Source organism: Martes martes (genome assembly GCF_963455335.1).
Source record: "Martes martes genome assembly, chromosome: 2".
NCBI classification, from domain to species: Eukaryota; Metazoa; Chordata; class Mammalia; order Carnivora; family Mustelidae; genus Martes; species Martes martes.
In genome coordinates, this window is record NC_137889.1 from 171,528,589 (window position 1) to 171,555,749 (window position 27,161).

Below are 27,161 nucleotides of genomic sequence, written 5' to 3' on the forward strand. Positions count from 1 at the left end.
AGAGCAGGAGAGAGAGAATCTCAAGCCAACTCCCCACTGAGCACAGAACCTGACTCAGGGCTGGATCCCATGACCTGAGATCCATGACCTGAGCTGAAATCAAGAATCAGACACTCAACCAACTGAGGCACCCAGGAGCCCCATTAAAAACTACTATTTTTAATGTACTCTTCATTTTATGTTACATTTTATTAAAAAGTTAGAATTTGGGGCACCTGGGTGGCTCAGTGGGTTAAAGCCTCTGCCTTCGGTCAGGTCATGATCTCAGGGTCCTGGGATCAAGCCCCGCATGGGGCTCTCTGCTCAGCATGGAGCCTGCTTCCCCCTCTCTCTCTGCCTGCCTCTCTGCCTACTTGTGATCTCTCTCTGTGTCAAATAAATAAATAAAACCTTAAAAAAAATTTTAGAATTTTCCAGAACATTTTATACTGTGATATTTGATTTCCCTTGTGAAAATTATTTCACAATGAACAAGAAGGTACCTGTGTGGCTTATTAGGCTTAAGAGAAATTAGTCCTTAGCTTTGTATTTCATGGAGGGTTGAACGTTGTGTACCAACCAGTTTGGAAAGTTCTGAAGACCAAGTATTAGTGGTGATGATCTTTTCTCTGGGAACCCAGTGCTCGTACACAGCACACAGTGCCTGCACGGCCCTCTGGCCCTCGGGGGTTTCATCCCCTCCAATCAGCACTCTGTCCGGGTTCTTCAGGTCCTTGATGGCTGTTCCTTCCGCCAAGAACTCAGGGTTGGACAGCACCTAGAATCCCAACGCAGAGTCAAGTTTCAAACTTAGAATTAACCCGGAGCGACTATAAGGCATCAATATTTATGTAAGAATCAGGTTCCAGGGCTGCCTTTGTTTATACCTGTAAATTCAAGTTGGGTTTTGTGTTTGCATCAAATATTCGACGAATACTTTCTGCTGCCCGCACTGGAACTGTGCTTTTCTCCGTCACAATTTTGTACCCGTGTGAGTTTTGCACAATGCGTCTGGCACAAGCCTCGATATACTTCAGGTCTGCCGCGCGACCTTTCCCCATTCCATAGGTTTTTGTTGGAGTGTTCACCTGATGAAAGCATATGGGATTATGAATGAAAATATCCATGAGAAAAAAAAAAAAAAGAAAGAAAATATCCACGAGAGATTCAGTGATTTCAAGATGAACCTCAAGCCATCAGTTAACTAGTTAAGCGGGAAGCTAACTATCATCATTAGCTTACATTTAGCCCCCTATTAGTTTCATGGAAATGATACATTTTAATAATATAATCATCAGACAGAACAGCCTGAAGCATCTGGGGAACTCGTTCAACAATTTTTTGTTAAGAAGCTCCTATATAGGGGCGCCTGGGTGGCTCAGTGGGTTAAAGCCTCTGCCTTCGGCTCAGGTCATGATCCCAGGGTCCTGGGATCGAGCCCCGCATCGGGCTCTCTGCTCAGCGGGGAGCCTGCTTCCTCCTCTCTCTCTCGCTGCCTGCCTCTCTGCCTACTTGTGATCTCTGTATGTCAAATAAATAAATAAATCTTTAAAAAAAAAAAAAAAAAAAAAAAAAAAAAAAAAAAAAAAAAAGAAGCTCCTATATAATGATAGATACCCAGGCAGGCAGCTTCCAAGCTAAGCCCTAGAGATACAAAGATGAATGAGACTGTTCCTGTCCTCAAGGAGTTCATAGGCTGAAATGAAATGTAAGTTTCCTTTCCTCTTTATTGTATGTAATATTTTATCCAGGTCTTTAAAACCTTTTCTAGCCTCCTTTCTAATAGGCCGATATCAATAGCTTTTCAAAAGTATTTGCGGTATCATTCACAAATGCTTTCTTAGCTCATTAAAGTGAGACATTATCTAGCATCTTTAGGACTCACAATACTATGCAGACAACTATCAAACAGAAAAAAAAAGAAATCATGAGTCCAGAGTCTAGGCATTTCCTTTTGGCTTAGCTGTACCATGTAACCTTGGAGAAGTGTAGCTGCCTTTGTTTCAACTACCTCATTGGAAAATGAGGACAGCATGCTCCCTAAAATCTAACATGTGGGTTTTATAATGCTTTGGTAAAAATCAAAGCACTCCAGAAAGCCCAAAATTCTGAAGAGGAAGAGAGAGTATGGGGTGTGTGTGTGTGTGTGTGTGTGTGTGTGTTTAAGCAGGCTCCATGCCCAACGTGGGGCTTGAACTCAGGACCCTAAGACTGAGTCTTATGCTCTACCACTTAATCAGCCAGGTGTCCCTTACACAAGAAGAGTTTTTGAACCAGTAATTAGTGGTACCAGTTCTCATCTCTTGACAAGCTTATAACCTAATGGGGGACTAAAAAAAGGAAGCAAGCCAAAATAAATCAAAACTTAAAGACTGTGTTGAGGTGTGAAAATCCGGAGAACAAAAGTTGTTTATTTGCATGGAACGACTTAGGAAAAGCCTTAGACATGGAAGTCAGCGTTCACCAGAGCCCAGAAGGGCCAAGACTGCTAACAGGATAAGGCGGAACATGCTAAAAATGATAGAGGATCAGACGGCTTCCCCTCATACAGGTGCTCTGAAGAGAACAATTTGCACACTGATTCATATACAACTGTTCCTACCTAGAATATGCCTAAAATTAGCCTGGGGTAGGAGGAAAGGGAGAGAAGTAGTAAATGAAGCAAGATCAGCCATGGTAACTGCTGACAGTGGAGAATGGGTAAATAGAATTCATTATATTATTGTCTCCATCTCTTGTATGAATTTGATATTTTCCATAATGAAAAGCAGACAACAAATAAATCCTAAAAAGCTGATCCAGAGAATAAAGAGAAGTAGGTGTGAGTTATACAGTAATAAATTACCATAACAGGTATGCAAAGTAATAGCTAAGAAAGATCCAGGGCAGCTCAGGCTAGATCCACAGAGAGGCAAGTGTAAAATTAGCTGTCTGGCCAGACCACCCTAAAGTGGACTCTACTGCCTTAGAATAGATCCTTTTAAATAAATACACACACACACACACACACACACACACATATATATATATATATATATATTTTTTTTTTTTTTTAACAGAAAATTCCCCTACTCCCATTCCAGACTCTGGTTATCCAGAAGTTGGACTAAGATAACTTCGTGATTTTCTCCAAGTACCCAGCTACCCCAAAATCTTTTCTCATTTTCTTTCTTTTTTAAAGATTTTATTTATTTATTTGACAGACAGAGATCATGAGTAGGCAGAGAGGCAGGCAGAGAGAGAGGGAGAAGCAGGCTCCCTGCCGAGCAGAGAGCCTGATGCAGGGCTCGATCCCAGGACCCTGGGATCATGACGTGAGCCGAAGGCAGAGGCTTTAACCCACTGAGCCACCCAGGTGCCCCCTTTTCTCATTTTCTATGCCTTGCTTCTTAACCTTCTCCAAGCTTAAGTAGAGGATGGGTAGGCGAGTCACAGAAGCTGTACCAATTTTTCTGAAGTAATTAAGAATGCCGAAATTGTCTCATCAGTCAGAAGCAACCCCTAATTCAACAACATATAATCATTAAACATGCATAATCAATTCAACAACATTTACCCTCTAGGGCCCTATGATATTTCTTTCCATTAGTTCATGGGACTCAGTCAAAGCCCACGCCACTGACTTTCCCTTTATTCTTTAAGGCCCTAAAGGTCTTGAGTCATAGAACACCCTAGTTCAACCACATACTGGTGATCATTATACTATTACACAGAATATTTGAGCAAATGGCTACGAGGACAGCAAGAAGTTACCTTGGTTTGAATATTAGATTATCAGAGTTTACTCCCAAGCATTGGCTCTATTTTTTCATTACAAAGGTCCAACAAGGTTAGCCATATTACCAAAGGTGCCTGTGGACTAGCCTATAACCCAACACAAGCCAAACTGCAAAGAGTTCATTTAAACTGACTTCTCCTGCCACAGCTGGCTGGCTCAGCAGAGCAGGAGACTCCTGATCACAGGGCCACAAGTTCGAGCCCCATGTTAGGGATAGAGATCACTTAAAAATGAAATCTTTTTTAAAAATTTAAAAAAACAAGAAATCACATGACTTCTAGAACATAATTCATCTAGATAAGAGATGCCTATAAATTTGCACACATGCTTTAGCTGATTCTCTTTACCTCACTTCCCACCAAGCAGTGGCTGAAACAAGAAATGATGAAATATGTATACCGTTACCACATGAGCTCTAACCAGCGCGCTTATTAATTCTAGATCCCAGACTAGACCTGTCTCTGAATTTATTTTTTCAATGATCAGTGATATATTTGGCCAGGTGATTATGGGGTACGATGAAGTGTTGGACAAAGTGACAACCAAAATTCAATAGCACAACTCTATGCTAAGTAATGATGTGGCTTGATACCGATAGATGACTACCCAAATACAATGAAACAGCCATATAGAAAAGAATACATTAAAACTCATACAGCCAACGAAAATACTTACAGAAATAAATACAAGATCAGCTTCTTTAATGGCATCATCAATATTGGTAGAAAAAAACAGATTTTTTCCTCGACAGGATTCTACCACTTCTTTCAGTCCTGGCTAAAAAGAAAAAAGAAAAAGAGTTGTATATACAGCTTACCAGTCTTATGAGATAACCTAATAGTACAGAATTACCTTTGTTAAAGGAGAAAGTTATACTGCAATTTAAAGGTCTAGACTTGCTCTCAAATAACACCTCTGTAGAAAAATCTAAGATCATACACCAAAGGCCAAAAGTGTACATTATGTAACAATACTAAATAGAGCAAAATTGACTTAGCCACAATAAAAGCACCAGGTCGTTTTACTGTGTCATTGTTTACCATGTGCCTGATTGTTTCATAAGAGTTAATAATTAACTGAGTATCAATGCAATTATCAGAAAAATTCAAGGTCTTCTGTGATTTCAAGCAAACGTTTGATTTTGCATCATCATCATGAATGCAAGGTTTTACCCCCAAGAATTCAAGTCACACAACCCGTTGTCAAACAGTTAACATCTACTCTATGCATATCTAAATACATATTTTTTCTAAGTCCTAATGTAAGAAAAACTTTAACTGAAAATTTTATTACTTTTCCCATACACTGTAACAGGAAATATAGTTAGGAATACTGAGCTGTGGGGCGCCTGGGTGGCTCAGTGGGTTAAGCCTCTGCTTTCGGCTCAGGTCATGATCTCAGGGTCCTGGGATCGAGCCCCGCATGGGGCTCCCTGCTCAGCGGGAAGCCTGCTTCTCTCTCCCTCTGCCTGCTGCCCCCCTACTTGTGCTCTCTCTCTATATTTCCAGATAAATAAATGAAATCTTTAAAAAAAAAAAAAAAGAAAGAAAGAAAAAAGGATACTGGGGTGTACAAAACCACCTAACAAGTATTCTTGGAAAAAAAAAAAAGGAAGGAAGGGAGGGAGGAAAGAAAAGGAAAAAAAAAAAATCAGATCTAAATCTGCTTAGATTAGTCCAATCAGCAAAACCCAGACTGAGAATTTCTATAGAATAAACAACCTGGTTTCTTCAACAAATAAACTGAAGAGAAAAACAAAGAAAGAGAGATTAAAATACTATGGTCTTAAAAGATACAAGTGATACAAATCTATTGCAGTGTATGGATGTTACCTGGATTCTGATTCAAATAAACTACGGGAAGAAAGACAAGGATAAGAATTCTTGATACTAAGAAACTGTTCTTAAAATGTGTAGTAGTAACAATAGTAACATGCTTACTTTTTTTATAAAAACATTTATTTAAGATTTTATTTATTTATTTGACAGACAGATATCACAGGTAGGCAGAGAGGCAGGCAGAGAGAGAGGAGGAAGCAGGCTCCCTGCTGAGCAGAGAGTCCAATGTGGGGCTCGATCCCAGGACCCTGAGATCATGACCTGAGCCGAAGGCAGAGGCTTTAACCCACTGAGCCACCCAGGTGCCCCTACTTTTTTTTTTTTCTTAAGATTTTATTTATTTATTTAGACAGAGAGAGGGGGCGCTCACATGAGGGAGAGCAAGCAAGCAGGGAAAGGGCATAGTGAAAAGGAGAGAAAGAATCTCCGGCAGACTCCACGCAGAGGGCAGAGCCCCACATTGGGCTCCATCCCAAGACCCCGAGATCATGACCTGACAGAAATCAAGAGTTAGATGCTTAACCAACTGAGCCACCCAGGCAACCCAGGTGACATGCTTACGTTTTTAAAATAATTATTATCTTTTTTTTAAAGATTGTATTTATTTGTGTGTGTGTGAGAGACAGAGAGAGAGAGAGAGAGAGAGAGAGAGAACATGGGGGGAAGGGCAGAGAGAGAGAGAGAAACAGACTCCCTGCTGAGCAGGGAGTGCAGCCATCATTGAAACGATTTCCCTGGTTCTAGAAAATGAGGGTGAAAGGTTATAGAGTAGCGATTTTGCAGAGAAGATTGAATTTAGTCTTATATATAATCCTCTAATATTTAAATTAAAGTAACCTAAAATCAGAGCAATGCGGGATTTATACTAACTAAGCCTTAATGACACCTCAAAACAAACAGCTATATTATTCTGTTAAAATCAATGGGATATTTGTACATCTCCAAAACTGATGCAAAAGTAGTTAATACTATAGGTCCTACGTCTTATTAAATTCATTATATAATTATCACAATTAGTATTGAGAATTTATAGGGTAATTTTACGGAAGAACTCAAACCCTTTCCCAGGGTAATATTATCTTTCATTTTATTCAGAAAGAGTAAAGCAAATTATCCATTTTGCTTTTTAACAAGTAGCTATTAAATTGTTACAAAGTTAACAAGAAAACCAGTGACTATTCAGAAAATATCGTAATACAAATTAAAATGATTTAATTGTTAAATATTAACACTTTCTGGGATGCCTGGGTGGCTCAGCTGGTTAAGCATCTCCCTTCAGCTCAGGTCATGATCCCAGGGTCCTGGAATCGAGTCCCACATCGGGCTCCCTGCTGCGAGCCTGCTTCTCCCTCTGCCTGCTGCTCCCCTTGCTTATTTTCTCTCTCTTTGACAAATAAATAAAATCCTTAAAGGTAAATAAATATTAACACTTTCTACTATAGTATTTTCTGAGTAAACACTTTAGTATCTTGTTACCATATTTTATGTGATGGTCATTACTATTTCCTTTTCTGGCAGTAAAAATGACTATTTTTTTATTCATATAGTTTTGGCCCATGAAATATAAACATATTAGATTAGAAAGAACCACAATAAACACAAGCTCATGGACCCTAAGTATATTTAGCTGGGTTTCCATTGTGACCTGATAATCTTTTTACTTTGTCCTCTCTATTCTGGGATTATTGCTCTGAACCTCCACTATTTGCAAGTCCTCGACCCAACATTACCCCTTTTATCTTCTTCAAAATATCTTACCTCCTATTTACAGACAACTGAAATTGCCAATATGTCAGTCACCCTTCTTTCACGTCCCCACCAACAAAACTGTCTATATCTTTTTCCATTCTTGTTTACTTTCCTCCAGTCCCCAAAGAAGAGGCTTTCAAGGCCAATCCTTCTACTTCTGCTTTCGGTTCCATCCTTTTGCTATCTTTCTGGACTTCATTCCATCAATTAGCCTCTTCTTACACTTTGACCTTTTCTTCTCCATGTAGTTGGTGATCTTAGTTTTGAACATACTCAATCCTTTATCAATCACAGAAAAAAACCACATAAATAAATAAAAATCACAGCCTTTACCCTGTAACTCTCTCTGGTACCACACCTTTTTCTATAGTCTCTCACTTCCTTGGTCTCTGATCATCTTTAATTGTTCTTACAACAATTACAATTACAATTACATAATACCAAATTTAATGCATATGTCTGAGTCCTGATGTCTTCTGTATCTGGCATAATGGACAGCTCACTCATTCATTCATTCAGCTAATATTTACTGAGTACTTATGTGCTGGTCACGGAGTTACTCATAAGCAGGACATACAGAGTTGACCTTTGGACAACACAGATTTGAATTGCACAGGTCTGCTCATACAAGAATTTTTTTCAATAAATACAGTCCAGTACTGTAAGTACACTTTCTCTTATGATTTTCTTAATAACACTTTCTTTTCTCTAGCTTACTTTATTGTAAGAATATAGCATATAACATAGGGTGAGCTCCCCTAACCCTTACATTGTTCAAGGATCAACTGTACATCCTTCTGGGGTGTGTACTACTAAAAATTTTTCTGGTTCTTGGTTGACCTTCAATGAACTACTCTTCATTGCTTCTCTATGGCATTTCCTCCTCCACTTATCATCAAACATTAGAGATTTTCTGGGCTCTGTCCTTGACTCATACTCTGCAGACTCTTCTTGGGAGAGCTCAATTACTCTGATTTCAACTACTGCCTGTATAATCCTACCTTTACATCTCCAGCCCTGAATCATTTGCTTACACTTTTGGTATATATATCCAACTGCCTCCTGAACATCTCTATTTGGATCACCCAGAGCCTTTATAACTAAATAAGACCAAACAGAATTTGAGATTTCATCTCCTACTACCCTCCACAACATCCTGCATTCTTGATTTCAATTTATGGCACAATCATGTACCCACCATCCAAACGGGAAACCTGGATATCATTCTAAATTACTTACTCTTCTTTATCCTTCTTATAAAATCAACAACCAAGTCCTAACATTTTTCCTTCTAAATATTTTTCCAGGGGCGCCTCGGTGGCACTTAAAATTTTTTTAGTTTTTTACTGTTTGTTTTTTTGTTGTTGTTTTAAAGATTTTATTTGTTTATTTGACAGAGAGAGACACAGTGAGAGAGGGAACACAAGCAGGGGGGGTAGGAGAGGGAGAAGCAGACTTCCCGCCGAGCAGGGAGACTGATGGTGTGGCTCGATCCCAGGACCCTGGGATCATGACCAGAGCCGAAGGCAGACACTTAACAACTAAGCCACCCCAGGTGCCCCAATAAAATCTTTTAAAAAGTAAAATAAACACAACCTTATAGAAATCATCTTTATTTTCTGATTTATAAATTCCTCAAGCAGGCATCTCTTAACAACTGATGTCTAAGAAAGACACGGGAAAATTATAAGGCTAAAGTCATTTACATGCTAAGAGGAAAAATCATTCTACTTGCTAAGATTATTCTTTCTATAATTTTAAAGTGCCATGTTTTTAACCTCTAAAGCTAGTGGGTTTTGGAAAAAGATTTCATTTCTTTTGTAGGCTACACTAAATGCTGCAAAACTAAAATAGCTGTTTATGGTATATCTAACTTCCCGGAATAGACATATGAAAAATGAGATAGGAGAGCCTGGCTGACTCAGTTGGAAGAGCATGCCACTGTTAATTTGGGGATTGTGAGTTCAAGCCCCATGTGGGGTATAGAGATTACTTATTTAAAAAAGAGAGAGAGAGAGAGAGAGATAAGACTTTAAAAGCCAAATAGTGATAACCATGAAATAAAACCAATACAATTATGAGATTTCATTCAGGGTTTTAAGAACTCAGACATTGATTCTAATGAGCACAGTGCTAGCTAGACTTTCAAATATTTTATATTCTTTATAAAGAGACTTAAAGAAGAAAAAATTATGAAATAACAGTATGAAAAATTATACTTCTATTTCTTTGTTTATAAAAGATAGATTATTGAGAATAAACAAGTATGATATGGAAAAGAAATTATTTTAGGTCTTACCTCTCTCAATCTAACTATATATCCCAACTGGATTCAATGTCAATGTAGAACATACTAATTTAAATTTAAAACACTGAAGTCTTAGTTAGAAGAGTTTCAGATTTCAATTAATTAAGTAGCAATATCAACAATAAGAATCTGGCCAGGGAACATGTCCAGCCAACTGATTTTTTTGTTTTCTCTAAGAAAAATGTCTAACTCCAATACATTATAATTTGTACTTTTTAAAGATTTATTTATTTTATTTTAAGATTTATTTATTTGGGGGGGGTGAGAGCTCATGTGAGTCGGGGGAAGGGGTAGAGAGAGAGACTCTTCAAGCAGACTTCCCCCACTCTGGGCTCAGTGTCACAACTGACCTCAGGCTCACGACCTGATCCAAAACCAAGAGTCCGACACTCAACCCACTGAGCCATTCAGGTGCCCTTACTTTGCATTTTTTCCAATTCAGGATACCTTTGTTTTTAAGTTAATTTTTATTGAAATAAAACAAAAATACATAAAATGGCATATATATTAATATAGAAAAGTGTGTAGTTCAATTTTCAAAAGTGAACACACTTGTACAACCACTATCTATAATGAGAATTAGATCATTAACCATAAATCAGAACCTGCAGTTTGCCCTCTCCAAGTCACCACCACAGCTCAAATTAACACCATGCTGAATTCTTTTTTTTTTTTTTAAGATTTTATTTATTTATTTGACAGACAGAGATGACAAATAGGCAGAGAGAGAGGAGGAAGCAGGCTCCCTGCCGAGCAGAGAGCCCGATGAGGGGCTCGATCCCAGGACCCTGGGATCATGACCTGAGCCAAAGGCAGAGGCTTTAGCCCACTGAGCCACCCAGGCGCCCCACCATGCTGAATTCTATCACCAGAGATCAATGTGCTTACATTTGAACTTTATACAAACAGAATTATACAATATGTACTACTTTATGTCTGACAGCACATTATTTTGGGGAGAATTTCACCATATTCTTGTGTGTGGAAGTAGTTCCATTGATTTTCAATGTGGTATAGTATTTTGCTGCGGAATTATGTATTATTATTATTATTATTATTATTTATGTATCCATTCCAATGCCGATTAACATTTAGGTTGTTTCGCATTTAGATCTACTATGAGTAGTACTGTTACACCTATCTTCTGCTGTATGGATTTCTGTTGGATATACACCTACAAGTGGAACTGCTGGATCAGACTGCACGGATTTTCAGCTTCAGTAAATACTGCTGAGCAGTTTTGAAAGTGACTACCCCAGACTACATTCTGGCAACACTGTGTAAAATTCCAATTGCTCTAAGTCCTTGTCAACACTTGGTATTGTCAGCAGTAATAATTTTAGCCATTCCGATGAATGCCCTTGTTTCTGAAGACTAGAGTGCGCTGCTGGCAGAATTAATTACTGAATGACTGTATATAAACATGGCTTACCGCATTTCAGATGACTTGCAGCCCTTGTATAAAACTCTTTTATTAAGTTATCTTTCCAAAATGTTTTAAAATTCTCCAAAACCAAATCTAGTGGTAATGTTTTAACAGGAAAAGAAATGCTATAGCACTAGAGTAATTTAAAGAACTATTATGGGGTTGGGGGGGGGGCAGTGTGCCTGGGCAGCTCACTCAGTGAAGTAATGGACTTTAGGTTTGGGCTAGGTCACAGGATCAGGCCTGTGTTGGACTCCACACTCAGTGCAGAGTCTGCCTGTCCCTCTCCCTCCCTCACTGCCCCTTCCACTACTCTGTCTCTCTCTAATAAATAAATAAACAGATAGATAGAGAGACAAAAATCTTTAAAGAACTATTATGGGTGGTTCAACTGGTAGAAAAAGAAAGGGTAAAGCACAAACAAAAGCCATCACATACACAGAATTTTTTTTTTTATTATTCCAAATTTGATTCAGCTAGGAGTATATCCATGATGTTGGGTAGCTACTAATCTGTGGGTGCTTTTTCATGGATTTCTATATTTCATATGCCTATAAAACAGTTGAGACTTCCCTTCCAAAGGGCTAACACATTTAAAGACTATGATTAAGCAACCAACTCTTGATTTTGGCTCAGGTCACGATCTGAGGGTGGTGAGATGGAGCCCGGAGTAAGGCTCCCTGCTCAGTGGGAAGTCAGCTTGAGTTTCTCTCCCTCTCCCTCTCCCTCTGTCCCTCCCCTTCTTCACACTCTTTCTCTAAAATAAATAAATCATGGAAAGAAAGGAAATGAAGGAAGGAAGACAGACAGACAGACAGACTATGGTTGGTAGTCTTACAAATGACAAAACTTTCCTAAAGGAAAAAAAGAGAATATATTAATGTTGGAAAAAAATGCCACCATCAAATTTTCAAAAGCTTCTCTGCTGGGTTTCAAAAGCATAATATCATGAACTCATTTTACAGTGAATTTTTTAAAAAATGGGATCCAAATAGCTTAATAAAATATTTGGAAGCATATTTTCCTAACTATACAATATCTAAATTCACAGTAATCTTGAAATTCTAATTAAATAAATTTGTGATACTAAGCATTAGATATAAAAGACGTCATTTATCCATTCACAGTTTACCTGATATAAGTACAATACATTTACCCCCAAAATAATGGACTTACATGAATTAATATTATAAACATCCACAGTTTTATTTTCTTTGTACAGAACACCTTTCTAAAATTTTACTATTACAATATGGTAACCATATTAACGAAATTAGAAAATAGAGAAGAGAAAAAATTACCCATATTCTCACTGCACTAATACAACCATTGTTAATATCCTAATACATTTTTTCCCAGTCATTTTCCCTGGGCATACTTGACATAATTACAATCGTAATGTCTGTAACACTGTGCATCTAGATTTGTCATTTAATTCCTTTTCACTTGCAGTCATAGATTTTTACCTTAATAGCAATTTATTTAACAAAACCAGTAAGAAAACAAAGAACGTAAGAACAAAGAGTTGTTTAAAATGGGTTACCTCATAAATAGGGAGTGTAGAAGAGTTCCATGCATTGATTCTTGATTCATTGACGTCAACAACTGTTACCCTGATTTCAGGGCACATATGAGCAATGACACTACACGTAGGTCCTCCAACATAGCCCGCACCAATGCAACAGATCTTCTTAATTTCAAACATGATTAAACTAGAAGGGAAGCAGTAAGACTGTTCCACTATTGAAAACAGAAAATTTAAAGAAATCACATTGAACATTCACCACACTCTATAAAAACTGTCAAGGTGACAGATAATCTGGAAAGATTTCCTGCACTCATATTCATTAAGAATTATTAAAAGAGTGATAATATACAACATTCCAATTGGAATGTCCATTCTCGGCTGCACTAGCATAAAACATGGGGAAAGAAAAGTAACTGATATTGTTGAAAAAAATGCCATGAAGATTATAATGATCTAATATTTAAAAATTCAAGAGCAAAATAAAACCTTACTTAGGTCTCTAAGGCCACCAGGATAACTTCGACTGCTGAGGAAAAATTCAAGGTTGAACACACCAATGCAATTCTTGTTGAAATAAATTCAGGTGTACAAAGGTCAGCCTTATGGCAGGTTTAGACTAACGTGACAGATACTGAGAAACATGACAGATAATAAGATTAGTTTGAAAGTTCAGAAGTGGTCTCTGTGATTATATTTCGTATACAACATGGCTTCAGCAGTTTATTTTTAGGTACTTGACAATGATCTTAAACTCCATTTCACCTTTAATTGGAATCTATGAGTTGGTTAAAGGAAAGTAATTTCTATAGTTAGCAAAGCAGTTACACAGATTTTGATGGGTTTTCAAAAGCCATTTAGGTTGAACTGATTCACACTAATCCAGATGACAAGGTACTGATTTATATATGTCAATTTAGGGGCGCCTGGGTGGCTCAGTCATTGAGGATCTGCCTTTGGCTCGGGTCATGATCCCGGGGTACTGGGATCGAGCCCCACATGGGGCTCCTTGCTCCGCAGGAAGCCTGCTTCTCCTCCCACTCGCCCTGCTTGGGTTCCCTCTCTTGCTGTGTCTCTCTCACTGTCAAATAAATAAATAAAATCTTTAAAAAAAAAAAAAAAGAATGTCAGTTTAACCAGTCAGAATGGCTAAAATTAACAAGTCAGGAAATGACAGAAAGGGGAACCCTCCTACACTGCTGGTGGGAATGCAAGCTGGCATAGCCACTCTGGAAAACAGTATGAAGGTTCCTCAAAAAGTTGAAAATAGAGCTACCCTATAACCCAGCAATTGCACTACTGGGTATTTACCCCAAAGATACAAATGTAGTGATCTGAAGGGGCACGTGCACCCGAATGTTTATAGTCCATAATAGCCAAACTATGGAAAGAGCCTGAATGGATAAAGAAGATGTGAGATATATATATGATATATATGATATATATATATGATATATACATATGATATATATATATCATATATATATATACACATATATATATATGTAGGTATATGATGCAGCCATCAAAAAAAAATGAAATCTTGCCATTTGCAATGATGCGGATGGAACTAGAGGGTATTATGCTAAGCCAAATAAGTCAAACAGAAAGACAATTATCATATGATCTCGCTGATATGAGAAATTTGAGAAACAAGGCAGAGGATCATCGGGGAAGAGAGAAAAAAAAATGAAATAGGATGAAACCAGAGAGGGAGACAAACCATGAGACTTTTAATCTCAGGAAACATTCTGAGGGTTGTTGGAGTGAAGGGGGGTAGGAGCAATGGGGTGGCGGGGTAATGGACATTGGGGAGGGTATGTGCTATGGTGAGTGCTGTGAATTGTGTAAGACTGATAAACCACAGACCTGTATCCCTGAAACAAATAATACATTAATACATTATTACATTATATTATATTATATATGTTATATATTATATTATATATTAATACATTATTACACTAATACATTAATGTATATACATTATGTATATACATATACATAATGTAATACATTAATACATTATCTATTTATATATTTTAAAGATTTTATTCATTTATTTGACAGAGAGAGAGAAAGCAAGAGAGGGAACATAAGCAGGGGAAGTGAGAGAGGGAGAAGCAGGCTTCCCACCGAGCAGGGAGCCCGAAATGGGGCTCAATTCCAGGACCCCGGAATGATGACCTGAGCCAAAGGTAGATGCTTAATGACTGGGCCACCCAGGTGCCCCAATACACTATATGTTAACAAAAAAATGGAAAGAAAGAAAGAAAGTCAATTCATTATAGTGAGAATGAGAACTACCAAACTGATCAGATTCTTAGAATTTTAGTCCTTACCAACACTGACCTGGGACATCACCTCATCTAACCTATTCATGGATTCCAGAGAGAAGGAGAATGGTAATCAGAGAGTTTAAGAACTTGTTAGTATACTCTCACATGGGTCAGAGAAGGTACTAGGGAAGGCTGATCTTATTATAATGCCTGGGAAGTACAACCCTATTGTGAGAGAAGATACACAAGCCACATAATTAAGATGATCCAGTTCCCTTAAGTCTGAATCTGTATTAATCAATGTTCTAATCACTGGTTTTCTGGGTAGACTTCCCAACCGGAAGAGAATGAACCGAACAACCAACACAAGTATCCTGATATGTGTTAGGAAACAAGTAAGTCAGCTTACAAATCAACCTTCAGTGGCCATGCTTAGCAGATATCAATTCGAAGCCTAATCTCTAATGACCTTTAAAAAACTTAAAAGAACAGGGAACCTGGGTGGCTCAGTGGGTTAAAGCCTCTGCTTTCGGCTCAGGTCGTGATCCCAGGGTCCTGGGATCGAGTCCCGCATCGGGCTCTCTGCTCGACAGGGAGCCTGCTTCCTCCTCTCTCTCTGCCTGCCTCTCTGCCTACGTGTGATCTCTGTCAAATAAATAAATAAAAAATCTTTAAAAAAATATTAAAAAAAAAACTTAAAAGAACAGAAAATTTGGTAACACAGTAAATATGAGCAAAATTGGAATCTACTGATTCTACAAAAGAAAGCCATAGTCTCAGTGATATACATATAAAGAATTTTTTTTTTAAGATTTTATTTATTTACTTGACAGAGAGAGATCACAAGTAGGTAGAGAGGCAGGCAGGGCAGGCAGGGAAGCAGTCTCCCTGCTGAGCAGAGAACCCGATGCGGGGCTTGATCCCAGGACCCTGGGATCATGACCTGAGCCGAAGGCAGAGGCTTTGACCCACTGAGCCACCCAGGCGCCCCTACAAAGAAATTTTAAAATGTACTTTTTGTGTGGCCCCTGGATGGCTCAGTCGGTTAAGCATCTGCCTTCATATCAGATCATGATCTCAGGGTCCTGCGATTGAGCCCCACATCGGGGTCCCTGCTCAGTGTGGAGCCTGCTTCTCCCTCTCCCTCTGCTGCTCCCCTTGCTTGTGCTCGCTCACTCTCTCTCAAATAAATAAATAAAATCTTTAAAAATAATAATAATAGGGGTGCCTGGGTGGCTCAGTGGGTTAAGCCTCTGCCTTCGGCTCGGGTCATGGTCTCGGAGTCCTGGGATCGAGCCCCGCATCCGGCTCTCTGCTTGGCGGAGAGCCTGCTTCCCTGCCTGCCTCTCTGCTACTTGTGATAAATAAATAAACAAAATCTTTAAAAAATAGTAATAATAATAAAACAAAGTGTATTTTTTGTTTTGAATAGATAGTAAATTCATATGGTCCAAAATTAAATCTGTATAACAAAGTATACAGTAAGAAGCCTCAAGTGTACCGCATCCTGATCTCTTGGCTACCCACTACTTTGCTTCCACAAGCAACCCTTTCATTAGTTACTTCTGTATCCTTCCAGTGTTTCGTATACAGTACAAATAAATACGTGAATATATCTTAATAACCCCTTCTTTCTAAATGTAAGAGGTAGAACACTATAAAATACTATCAATACTTGGTTTTTTTTCCTTAATGTATTCTTAAGACCTATTTTGCCCTCTCTCTCCCTTTCTTTTTTCTTTTTTCTTTTTATTTTTTCGTTTCCGGTAAAACTCTCTCCTTTTTAGAAACAGTTACACTGTATTCCATTGTGTGGATGTACATACCAGGAAATATTAAAACCATGCTAAATCTGGTAGATCCTTTTTAATTATTTTTTTTTTTAAGTAGGCCCCATGCCCAGTGTGGGGCTTGAACTCAGGACCCTGAGACCAAGAGACACATGCTCTGCCAACTGAGCCAGCCAGAGGCCCCTGGTAGATTTCCTCTTTAATAATCTAAATAAATGGATTAGAGTTCCCTTTTATCACCTGTGAAGCCACACACACATGATATTCCTATTACGGTTTTAGGGTTCCAAAATTCACCCCAGCAAAAATATTGAGCCTAACAAAATTTATTTTGGCAATCATTCATCTTTGATTTCTCTGCCCTTCTACTCTTCACTTCTGATGTACTACTCTCCAGGCTTCAAGTGCCCTGTACACAAGGAGAAAGAGAAAACGCTAGGAGGAAAGGACTGCATTGGGACTGCCAGGTGACTAAAGCTCAGGGGAATGTTCTGAGACACTCCCACCTGTGGGCAGCGGAGCCTGGAGCAGGCTTCCCATAGACCTGTCTCCAGCATTCGCTGCCACTGTCCCCACCTCTCCAATACAAAGGGCTTGGCATCAGGTTTCAGAAAAATTGCTTCAACCGCTTCAGGCTTAGCCCCTTGTTCTCTTTCATGAAAAATTAATATTCCCAATTTAAGGGTCTACCAGTGGACATAGCAGAGAATCTGACCATAGATATAGGTCCTGACACTCAAGAATGTAACAATTGACTTAGAGGAAAATTCAACTGAAAAACAACTATTAAACCCTCTATTATGTTACAGCTACTAATGTTCTATGTACTGTGGATACAATAGTGAACATGACAGGTACAGTTCCTACTCTTAGGTTATAGTCTAGCGGGAGAACCCAAAACAAAATAATGGCAGCTCTGATACATTCCATATAAAAGAAATAAACACATAGGTAGAGAGGGAGAGACTGTCTAGGGGGAAAGAATTCCTACAGATAGGGTCCTTAAAGAAGGACTCTCTGAGAAGGTGACTCTTAAGTGGACTTAAAAGATGAAAAGGAGGGGCGCCTGGATGGCTCAGTCGGTTAAACATCTGATTCTTGATTTTGGATTTTGGCTCAGTTTATGAACTCAGGGTCATGATCTCAGGGTTGTGATATGGAGCCCCTTGTCAGGCTCACTCAGTGCACCGTCTGCTTGTGATTCTCTCTCTCCCCTATCTCTCAAATAAATAAATAAATAAAATCTTGTTTTGTTTTTTAAAGATTTTATTTATTTATTTGACAGAGAAAGATATCACAAGTAGGCAGAGAGGCAGGTAGAGAGAGAGAGGAGGAAGCAGACTCCCCACTGAGCAGAGAGCCCGATGTAGGGCTCAATCCCAGGACCCTGAGATCATGACCTGAGCCAAAGGCAGAGGTTTAACACACCAAGCCACCCAGGCACCCCAATAAATAAATAAAATCTTTAAAAAAAAGAAAGATGAAAAGGAATTAGCCACACCCAAGTAACATATAAGGCAGTATAATCAATCAAATGATAAGTATTAAAGTCCAGAGGGAAAAAAATAAGAAGGTATCTACATCAAGGGAAATGTGGAATATAAGCCTGGCCTAAAGAATAAGTAGGATATATGGAGCACCTCGGTGGCTCACTGGGTTAAGCCTCTGCCTTCGGCTCAGGTCATGATCTCAAGGTCCTAGATCGAGCCCCGCATCCGGGCTCTCTGCTCAGCGGGGAGCCTGCTTCCCCCTCTCTCTTTCTGCTTGCCTCTCTGCCTACTTGTGATCTCTCTGTCATATAAATGAATAAAATCTTAAAAAAAAAGAGAGAAAGAAGTAGGATATAGAAAGGAAAAGTAGGTGGGGGAGAGCATTCCAGATTGGGGGGGGGGTGGAGGGAGGAATAAGGACTCATAAACGGAAATGAGTTCAAAGAAGTAAGGAGATCGGCCTGGTTGGATAAGAATATGGGTATTTAGAAGCAGTAAAGGTAATAACTGTCTTGTAGAGTGGAAGTGAATCTAAAGGGTCTCAGCTGCCCCTTTCAGGGAACCATGTGCATGATGGTTCAGGAGGCTATTATTTAATAACTTCAGGTAACATGGGCACCGGGGTGGCTCAGTAGGTTAAGCGTCTGCCTTCTGCTCTGGTCATGTTCCCGGGGTCCTGGGATTGAGTCCCACATCGGGCTCAATGGGGAGTTTGCTTCTCCTCTGCCTGCCCTGGCCCCCTGCTAGTGCTCACTCACTCTCACAAAAATAAATAAAATCTTAAAAAAATAAAATAACTTAAGGTAACATAATTGAAAGTAACCACAACAATCAATAGCATTTGTGTAGCTAAAATCTAATAAACTCCACTAAAGGAGAAAAAAAAAAAATCCCAGGAGGATCAGCCTATAGCCTGGAAAGAATTAGTTAAGAACAAAAATGATGTGTTTATTTCAGCACTGTCTAGAGAAGAGTGACACCAAATCTGGGAGTCAGAAGTGTTCTTAGTTGGGGCAACTGGGTAGCTCAGGTGGTTAAGCATCTGCCTTCAGCTAGGTCATGATCTCCAGGTCCTGGGATCCAGCCCTGCATCCAGCTCTCAGCTCAGCAGGGAGCTTGCTTCTCCCTCTCCCTCTCCCCCTTCTTGTGCTCTCTCTGTCTCTATCTCAAATGAATAAATAAAATCTTAAAAAATAAAAAATAAAAAAAAGAAGTGTTCTGGTTTCAGAGATGTGGGGTAAGAATGTGCTTTCCCAATTCTTAGACGGCATGTTCTCCAAAGATCTTCGCTGATTCCATGCTCCCCTAGGAATTCAGATTCCCAGGCATCATAATACTGGAAAGAGATGACCCAGATTTGAGATATAAGTACTCCAGGGACTGCAATAAAATTTCCCTAATTGTAACACCAAAGTTTCATTCTAGTGTAACCATATTGTCTCTTACGAGTTCAATCATTTTAAGTTAACATCTAATGTCTCATGAACTCTGGGCCCACAGGGGGAAAAAAAAATATACCTTCCAGATCTGCAAGGATGAAGGTGAAGTTCTGAATGTAATGAATACAGAGAACTACCCCACGGTAACATCCTTACGAAACAGCTAGTCAGCCTCTCTAATTACAACCAGTATATCTGGAACACCTAGAAAGTAGAATTTCAAAGTATTTTTGGACCAGAGGATCTTTCGGGGTTACCATTTAATCCCAGAGCCAAGAGGTTATAACATTCTTATATAAACACAGATTGAATGCCTACGTGATGCCAAAAAAACCCTAAATCTCGTGGGTTCAAGGAGTTCATAGTTTAATAAGGTGCTCCCAGGCTAACAGCTCTCATCTGCTGCTGTTACCTCAACACTTAGAACAGTAGGTTCTCAATAAATACTAATTGAATGACTGACTCTCCATAACGGCCTGTTTGAGATGAAGACTGTTATTTGAATAGCTTTAGCTCAGATGGCTGATCATTGCATTTTTTTGCTGAAATTGTCCAGAATACTATCAGCCTCTCTTTTTTATATAGAACTCTGGCATGTCTTTCCAGAGTTACTTCTTTTTTTTTTTTCTTTCCAGAGTTACTTCTTAACCACCTTGATTGCCAGGCTGTACGCAGCTTGCCTTACATACAGCAGCTGGGGTAAATGACTGATGGACCTATACTAGAGAAGAACTCCACGTGTTTTGGGGGTGTCCCTGTGGTGCTATTTCACACGAAGCATGGCTTGTAGGTGACAATGGGAAAATAACTGAGCAACTGTGCAAGTCCCAATAAACGGTCACTTGGAAGTTCCAATAAAATCTTCAACCCTTATTATGGAGTTTGATACAGTGTTAGTTATATATTTTGCCTGACACAGATGTCTTCTGATTCCGTACTCCATTTCTACCTTTACGTACCTTCTGATCCTCTATTGTGCCGTCAGCGAAATGGGAATGTTTGCTTACCAAGGGTATCAGTTTGCAATGAGTTTTTACCTCTGTATTTTGGGGAAATCTCAATAACCCAGGCTGTTTCAAAACTATCCTTCATCTAAAATTTTAAAAATTCAGATCAATATTTCAAATTAGAAGATGTGGGTAACAAATACCGAAGGTCCTATTACAATTTAAGCTGAATATAATCCCTCCATCCCCACCCTTCAGTATACTCTGCATAATTACCCAGTAGCTAAGGGAATGGACGTTGTAGTTGGATACATCAACTTCACACATCACCTCAATCATTTCCAAAAATTAAATACTAACAGATGCAACAGATGCCTGACTGCGGGAAAAATATTTACTCAGTGGGAAAGGCAGTGTTAATGTTGCATCTAAAGGGCATCATATAAAGCTGTGGAAATAAGAGGGAAGATGAAGTATGCTTATTAGTTACAGACTTAATATTTGAGAAAGGAGTATAGCAATGGGAGAAGAAATGAGATCCTTTCAAACAGAGTTGTCTACCACTTACCTTAACTAGATGCTGGGTACTAACAAGCACATCTCAGAGCAGACAGTAAGCTCTTTCATTTCCAGAACCCCCCTGAAGAAACAGACTAGACTACTGTTCTCCATTTCATAGGGGATTTGAAGAAACTCAAAGACTCACTGTGTCTTTGAGGGCAGTCAATGGACAGCTACTCCTCTGTATATCTGTGAAAAGCTCCCTACCAGTGAATCCCTCTTTTTAATACAGCATAATTTTCAAGCCTACTCAGTTATCTTCCTATATATAAGAAGCATGACTTTTCCTGTTTCTTTTCTTTTTTAAAGATTATTTATTTATTCATTCGAGAGAGCACATGCCCTACGAGAGCAGGGGCAGAGGCAGAGAGAGAAACAGATTCCCCACTGAGCAGGGAGCCCCGATGTGGGGCTCGATCCCCAGACCCTGAGATCATGACCTGAGCCAAGGCAGGCGCTTAACCGACTGAGCCACCCAGGCGCCCCAAGAAGTATGATTTTTCAAGGTCTCACACAGGCTTTCCCTGCCATGAAATAAAGCAGTTACATGGTGTGGAAGCCAACAATAGATTCCAGGACAGCCCGTACAGATGTCAAGATAGAATGTCTTAGGATTTCGCCCTCAGGGGCTTCCTGGCTTCATTTTTAGGGGCGGCAGGTGACAGGAGGAAAGCAGCAGCTCCCTAGGTGAGCCGACTAAACACAAACAAAAGACCAGGACTCTGAGACCAAAATGGGGTCCCTAGCCAGAGGACCGCTTCCTTCGGTGGACGTTCAGCCTCCTGGGAAATCTCATTTGTTTCAAGTCAGAAAGTGGGAAAAAGCAGGAAGAGAAGCGGTTGGAAGACTGGCGAGTGTAGAATAAAAAGCCCAAGCTATCCCATTCTCAGGGCAGCGGACCAAAAGGCCATTCCCGCCCAGAGCCCAAAGGAGAGGGCCAGGGTCGTGAGGCTGGGAGCCCTGACCAAGCGCAGAGCGCGACCGGGAGCAGCGCGCACTCCCCCCGCCCCGCTCCCTGCACATCCCGCCGGGACCCGGGACCTTCCCGACGGGCGGCAGGACCAGCCCGCGAAAGGCGCTTACCCACTTGCAGGCACCAAGCGCAGCGGCCGCTCCTAGCCCGACTGCTCGGACAGCTCCTCGCAACGGGCCGTGCTGCAGCAGCTCCTGCACTCTCGCCCTGCTCCGCCAGACCTCCCCTCACCGCGCACACCCCTCTCTCAGGCAACCAAGCACTGCACCCAGAGTCCCGGGCCCGAGCCCGTATTTAAAGGATTCTGCCCCAGAAGGCGGAGGCTTCATTCCCCCGCAGCCAGGCCCTCCAGGACTCTGGCCTCCAAGGCATCCCAGCTCCTCCTCCCGCCACGCTAGGCCCCGGCCCGCCCCTATTTCCTGCGGGCCCCAGGGGCGGGGAGTCAGGGCGGGGCTAATCGTAGCTGGATGGGAGGCCCCGCCCCTAGCCGACTCTGGGCGAATCCGCTCGGGCCAGCTCAGCGGTCCCGCCCCTACGCGAGCGGCAATGGGCGGAGCTGCGTGCGCGGCGAGTCGGGTGAGGCCCTCGGGGTGGGGTTCCGGGGTTCGCAAGGCCGGGTGCTCGTTTTCCCGGCCGCCTGCAGCCTGTGTGTTGTCTGGCACCGCTTTCCTGTGTCCCGGTCCCCGCTGACGGTCCGCGCCGCGGAGGTGGTGCCGCGTGCGCGCCGGGTCGGCCATAATCTAGGACTGCGGGGCACTTGGCCGGCTGCGGCCGGAGGGGACCGGAAGATCTCGGCCCCCTTTCCGGTCTCCCAAGCCCCCCAGAGGGCCCACCTGGTCTTTCGGACCCCCTAGATCCTGCTGGTCAGACCGCCCGGCGGCTTACTCCCCTCACCACTCCCTCCGGGCGGGCGGCCCAAGGTTTACTCAGATCCCTTCCCTCGCCAGTTCTGGGAAGGAGGCGCCTCGCGTCTTGTAGGATGCTGAGTCCTGTCATGACTGGACCAGTTCGTGCCTCCGCCCTAATCCCTGGGAGGAGAAGCTCGACACCCACGCCCTCCAGACATATTTTCCAGAGCTTCTCCTGCCAAATTCGGGAACTGGGTTGTCTGTGCTGAGAGTTTGCAACATACAAGTTCCGAGTATGAGGAAGAGTAAAATTACTGTACGGACGATGCCCGTTTTTAATGAGGAGGAGAGCTCTGTTCCCTTTTCCTCTCCCAAGTGATCTTAAGTCTCAGATCTGAGAAGAGAAAAGCAGTCTGGACTTTTTTTTGTGTTCCTCATGGAGAATTACATCAGGTTACATAATCTGTAGTTGAAGTCAAAGACCATTTTTAAATACGTCATGAGGAACGTGATTAGGAGTTTATAAAGACGCATTAAAATACCTCATGGATGATGGGTGTTTTGGTTTTTTTTTTGAAGTTTTATTTAAGTAATCTCTACACTCAACATGGGGCTCCAACTCACCACCAGATCAAGAGTCCCATGCTCCTCCAAATGAGACAGCCACGCACCCCGAGATGATGGTTTTCTTTTTTTTTTTTTAATTTTTTATTTATTTTTATTTGACAGACAGAGATCGCAAGTAGGCAGAGAGGAAGGCAGAGAGAGAGGAGGAAGCAGGCTCCCTGCTGAGCAGAGAGCCCGATGCGGGGCTCGATCCCAGGACCCTGGGATCACGACACAAGCCGAAGGCAGAGGCTTTAACCCACTGAGCCACTCGGGTGCTCCTGATGGTTTTCTTTTTAAAAAAATATTTTATTTGAGAGGTAGAGAAAGCAAGAGTGGGAAGGAGGGGGAGAAGCAGACTCCCCGCTGAGCAGGTAGCCGCATGCCAGCTGATCCCACGACCCGGGATCATGACCCGATGGGAAGGCAGACGCCCAACCTACTGAGCCACCCAAGCGCCCTGAGATGATGGTTTTCTTGACAGAATCATGACAACTTCAAGAAAGCTGTTGAATATTGATTAAACCGTTTGCTGTTGAGTTGTAAAAAGTATGGTATGTTATGTAGGTGTTATACATTCTAAGCAGGTAAATTCATTAGTCCAACAAATATTTAGTGCCTGTTGTGTGTTAGATTTTATCCTAGAGACCAAAAATGTAAAATGGATTAAGGCCCAATTCCTTCTTCCAAAGCTCACAGTTTAGTAGGAGATAAGTGAACAAGTAATCGCAATACATGTGACAAATACTGTGCCATAGTAGGGTTATCTTTTTGAACTTGGCATATACATAGATTTAAATTACCTTTTACAGTTAGCTTTGCAATAAAAAACACTTTTCTGTTATTCTTCTCCTTGTTTTGAATTAAACATTTTTCTACCTAGAATTCATTTCACACTCCAGTATTTTGATAACCAAATCTTTTAAACAGTATAATCGCAGAAATTAAATCAAAATATCAATACTAGTTAGAATGGAGCTTTGGATCTAGGACAGCAGTTCTCAAAATGTACTGACAATCCCTGAGACCATTTCAGGGGATCCAGGAAGTCAAAACATTTTCATAATAATACCTGTTATTTGGTTTTTTACTCTCATCTTCTCAGAAGTATACAGTGGAATTTTCCAGAGGCTGTATGACATGTGATATCATAAGAGATCAATGCAGATATTACAGATTTATAAAAATGCAAAACAATACAGTCTTCTAATTTTTAATTTGGAAATACAGTAATGTTAATGTCATAGAGTTATTATTGTCAACGTTAAGGAATTTATGTATGACTTGTCAATTTTCATTTCTAAAACGTAAATGCCAATATCCGTAATCAACATGAAAAAGCTTTTTGGGCCCTCAAATTTTAAGTGTGTTAAGGAGTTCTGAGAACAAAAAGCTTGAGAACTGCTTGATATAGACCAATTATTTTCAAGTTATGTTTCTTGGAGCTCTAAGTTTCTCTGGTGGTGTCACTCTGTGAGAAAGAGAATAGTGGATGAGTGGAAGGTTAAAACAGACAGGGCTCTGAGTCTCATACATCTCCCCTTTCCTCCAAATCAGAGCAGTTCTACTTTTATCTGTTTAATCTGCTTTATATATAAATTTTTTATTAATTATTGTTATGAACATATAATGTATTATTTGCCCCAGGGGTACAGGTCTGTGAATCATCAGGCTTACACATTTCACAGCACTCACTATATCACATACCCTCCCCAATGTCCATGACCCAACCACCCTCTCCATACTATATATCAATTTTTTTATGTATGGTTTCAATTTATACATGGGCTCCTCTTCAAACTTAAAAAACATTGATTCATTGGATAAGTATTTCTCTCCAAGTATTTCTAACGTGCTAGTCACTAGGAATATAATTGAGTAAAGAATGATACATTCCCTTCCTTCATAAATTTCATTCTATGGGGAAACATCAATCAATCACACAGATAAAGGTAAAATTACAACTTTATTAAGCTGGGATATATATAATCTTACGAGAGTATACAATAGAAGTATTAAACATAGTATTAGGGATGCTTCCTTAAGTTGTGATAATTGAACACTTAAAGGAAATATGGGAATTAACCAGGGGGAATGAAGAGGGTAGTTACAGGAATAAATAGAGTGAATGTGAGGAGAGCAATTCAGAACTAATTACAGTAATTAAGAATTAGAAATAGCATATCCAGGGTAGTAGCCATGGAGATTCAGAGCAATGAACAGTTTCAAGAGATGATCGGGAAATAAAAGCAGTAAGACTTTGGTAATGTTCTCCAACACTCCACCCGCCCCCAACACCCACCAAGGGTGACACTATCCTGATTTTTGACAGTTTATTTTAGTTTTGCCCTGCACAGATATATTTAAGGAAATCAATTTTCAGCTCAACTTCCACAGGTGCCCTTTCCCCAAATTGATATGCCTAATAACAGTCCATTTTATAAAAGAAAGGCTTAACTTTCACCCAAGTAAAACTGTACTACCATCCATTACAGAGGGGTAAACTTCTCCTGAGTACCAAAGAAGTAAACTGGATTATTGTTTGGGGGAAGTCCCCTACGGTGATCGGTAAAGACACCTCAAATCCATCTTTCTTCATTTTATACTCATTTTTTGCTAAGGCTGAAGACCAGAGTTAGAAATAGGACATGTTGGTCTTATGTTGGGATATTCTGAATTCCAAAGAGAAGATGCCATATAAGTTAGTGACCTTGATACTTTAAAAAGCAACTTGAGTATTGGGGTGCCTGGGTGGGTCAGTCAGTTAAGTGTCCAACTCTCAGTTTTGGTTCAGGTCTTGATCTCAGGGTCGAGAGATAGAGCTTTGCATCATGCTCAGCATGGAGTTGGCTTGAGATTCTTTCCCCGCCCCCTCCCTCTGCTCCTCCCCGGCTCCTCGTCACCCCCCACCACCCCCCACTTTCAAGCATGTGTTCTCTCTCTCAAATAAATAAATAAAATCTTTTAAAAAGCAACTTGAGTATTTTGCAGGACTTCTAAAATTTTCTAAAGATATTGAATAAAACTGAAATGGAGAAAATTTACAAGATTTACTCAGTAAAGTAATTTAACTTAATTATATCAAATCTTTTATTTTATTTTTTTTTAAGATTTTTTATTTATTTGACAGAGAGAGAGATCACAAGTAGGCAGAGAGGCAGGCAGATAGAGGGGGAAGCAGGCTCCCTGCTGAGCAGAGAGCCCAATGTAGGGCTCGATCCCAGGACCCTGAGATCATGACCTGAGCTGAAGGCAGAGGCTTTAACCCACTGAGCCACCCAGGCACCCCCAATTATATCAAATCTTAAGAGATGTTTTTCACTTGTAGTCTTCATTTTGTACAATGTTTAATACTTTTTATTAACAAAATTAAACTTATGTCTAGGACCATATTAAATATCAACTTGAAAGGTGTAAGGCATTGACTGAAGTCAGAGCCGCTCTCCAAATTTTCTACACTGTTTAATCACATGGATTCTGGCATTCTGGACAGCAGCTGGGATTGTGCTTGTTTTCATGGAGCTATCCAGTTTTGTGTACAAGTCTTGCAAATCCTCTTGTAGTTTTTGCATTGTGGTCTGGCTGTCATTAGGTGTCTTTACCCCAAAATTGCATTAAAACAAAC

At 40.4% G+C, this 27,161-nt stretch overlaps 1 protein-coding gene across 3 annotated transcripts in view; it reads right to left on the minus strand.

Moving 5' to 3' along the window:
- UGDH (UDP-glucose 6-dehydrogenase) overlaps window positions 1-22,490 on the minus strand; it is a 35,107-nt gene extending 12,617 nt beyond the window's left edge. Inside the window, exons 1-5 of one of the 3 annotated variants that reach the window (XM_080796751.1) lie at window positions 22,193-22,490; window positions 12,622-12,790; window positions 4,433-4,534; window positions 867-1,067; window positions 560-757 (exon numbers count right to left, since the gene is read on the minus strand). In XM_080796751.1, the coding sequence (XP_080652877.1) occupies window positions 560-757; window positions 867-1,067; window positions 4,433-4,534; window positions 12,622-12,783 (663 nt within the window). In that variant the 5' untranslated portion in view covers window positions 12,784-12,790; window positions 22,193-22,490. Of the gene's footprint in view, window positions 1-555; window positions 758-866; window positions 1,068-4,432; window positions 4,535-12,621; window positions 12,791-22,192 lie in introns of all 3 variants that reach the window. The other 2 variants (XM_080796752.1, XM_080796753.1) reach the window with 2 other exon arrangements.
- Between the last annotated feature and the right edge of the window lie 4,671 nt (window positions 22,491-27,161).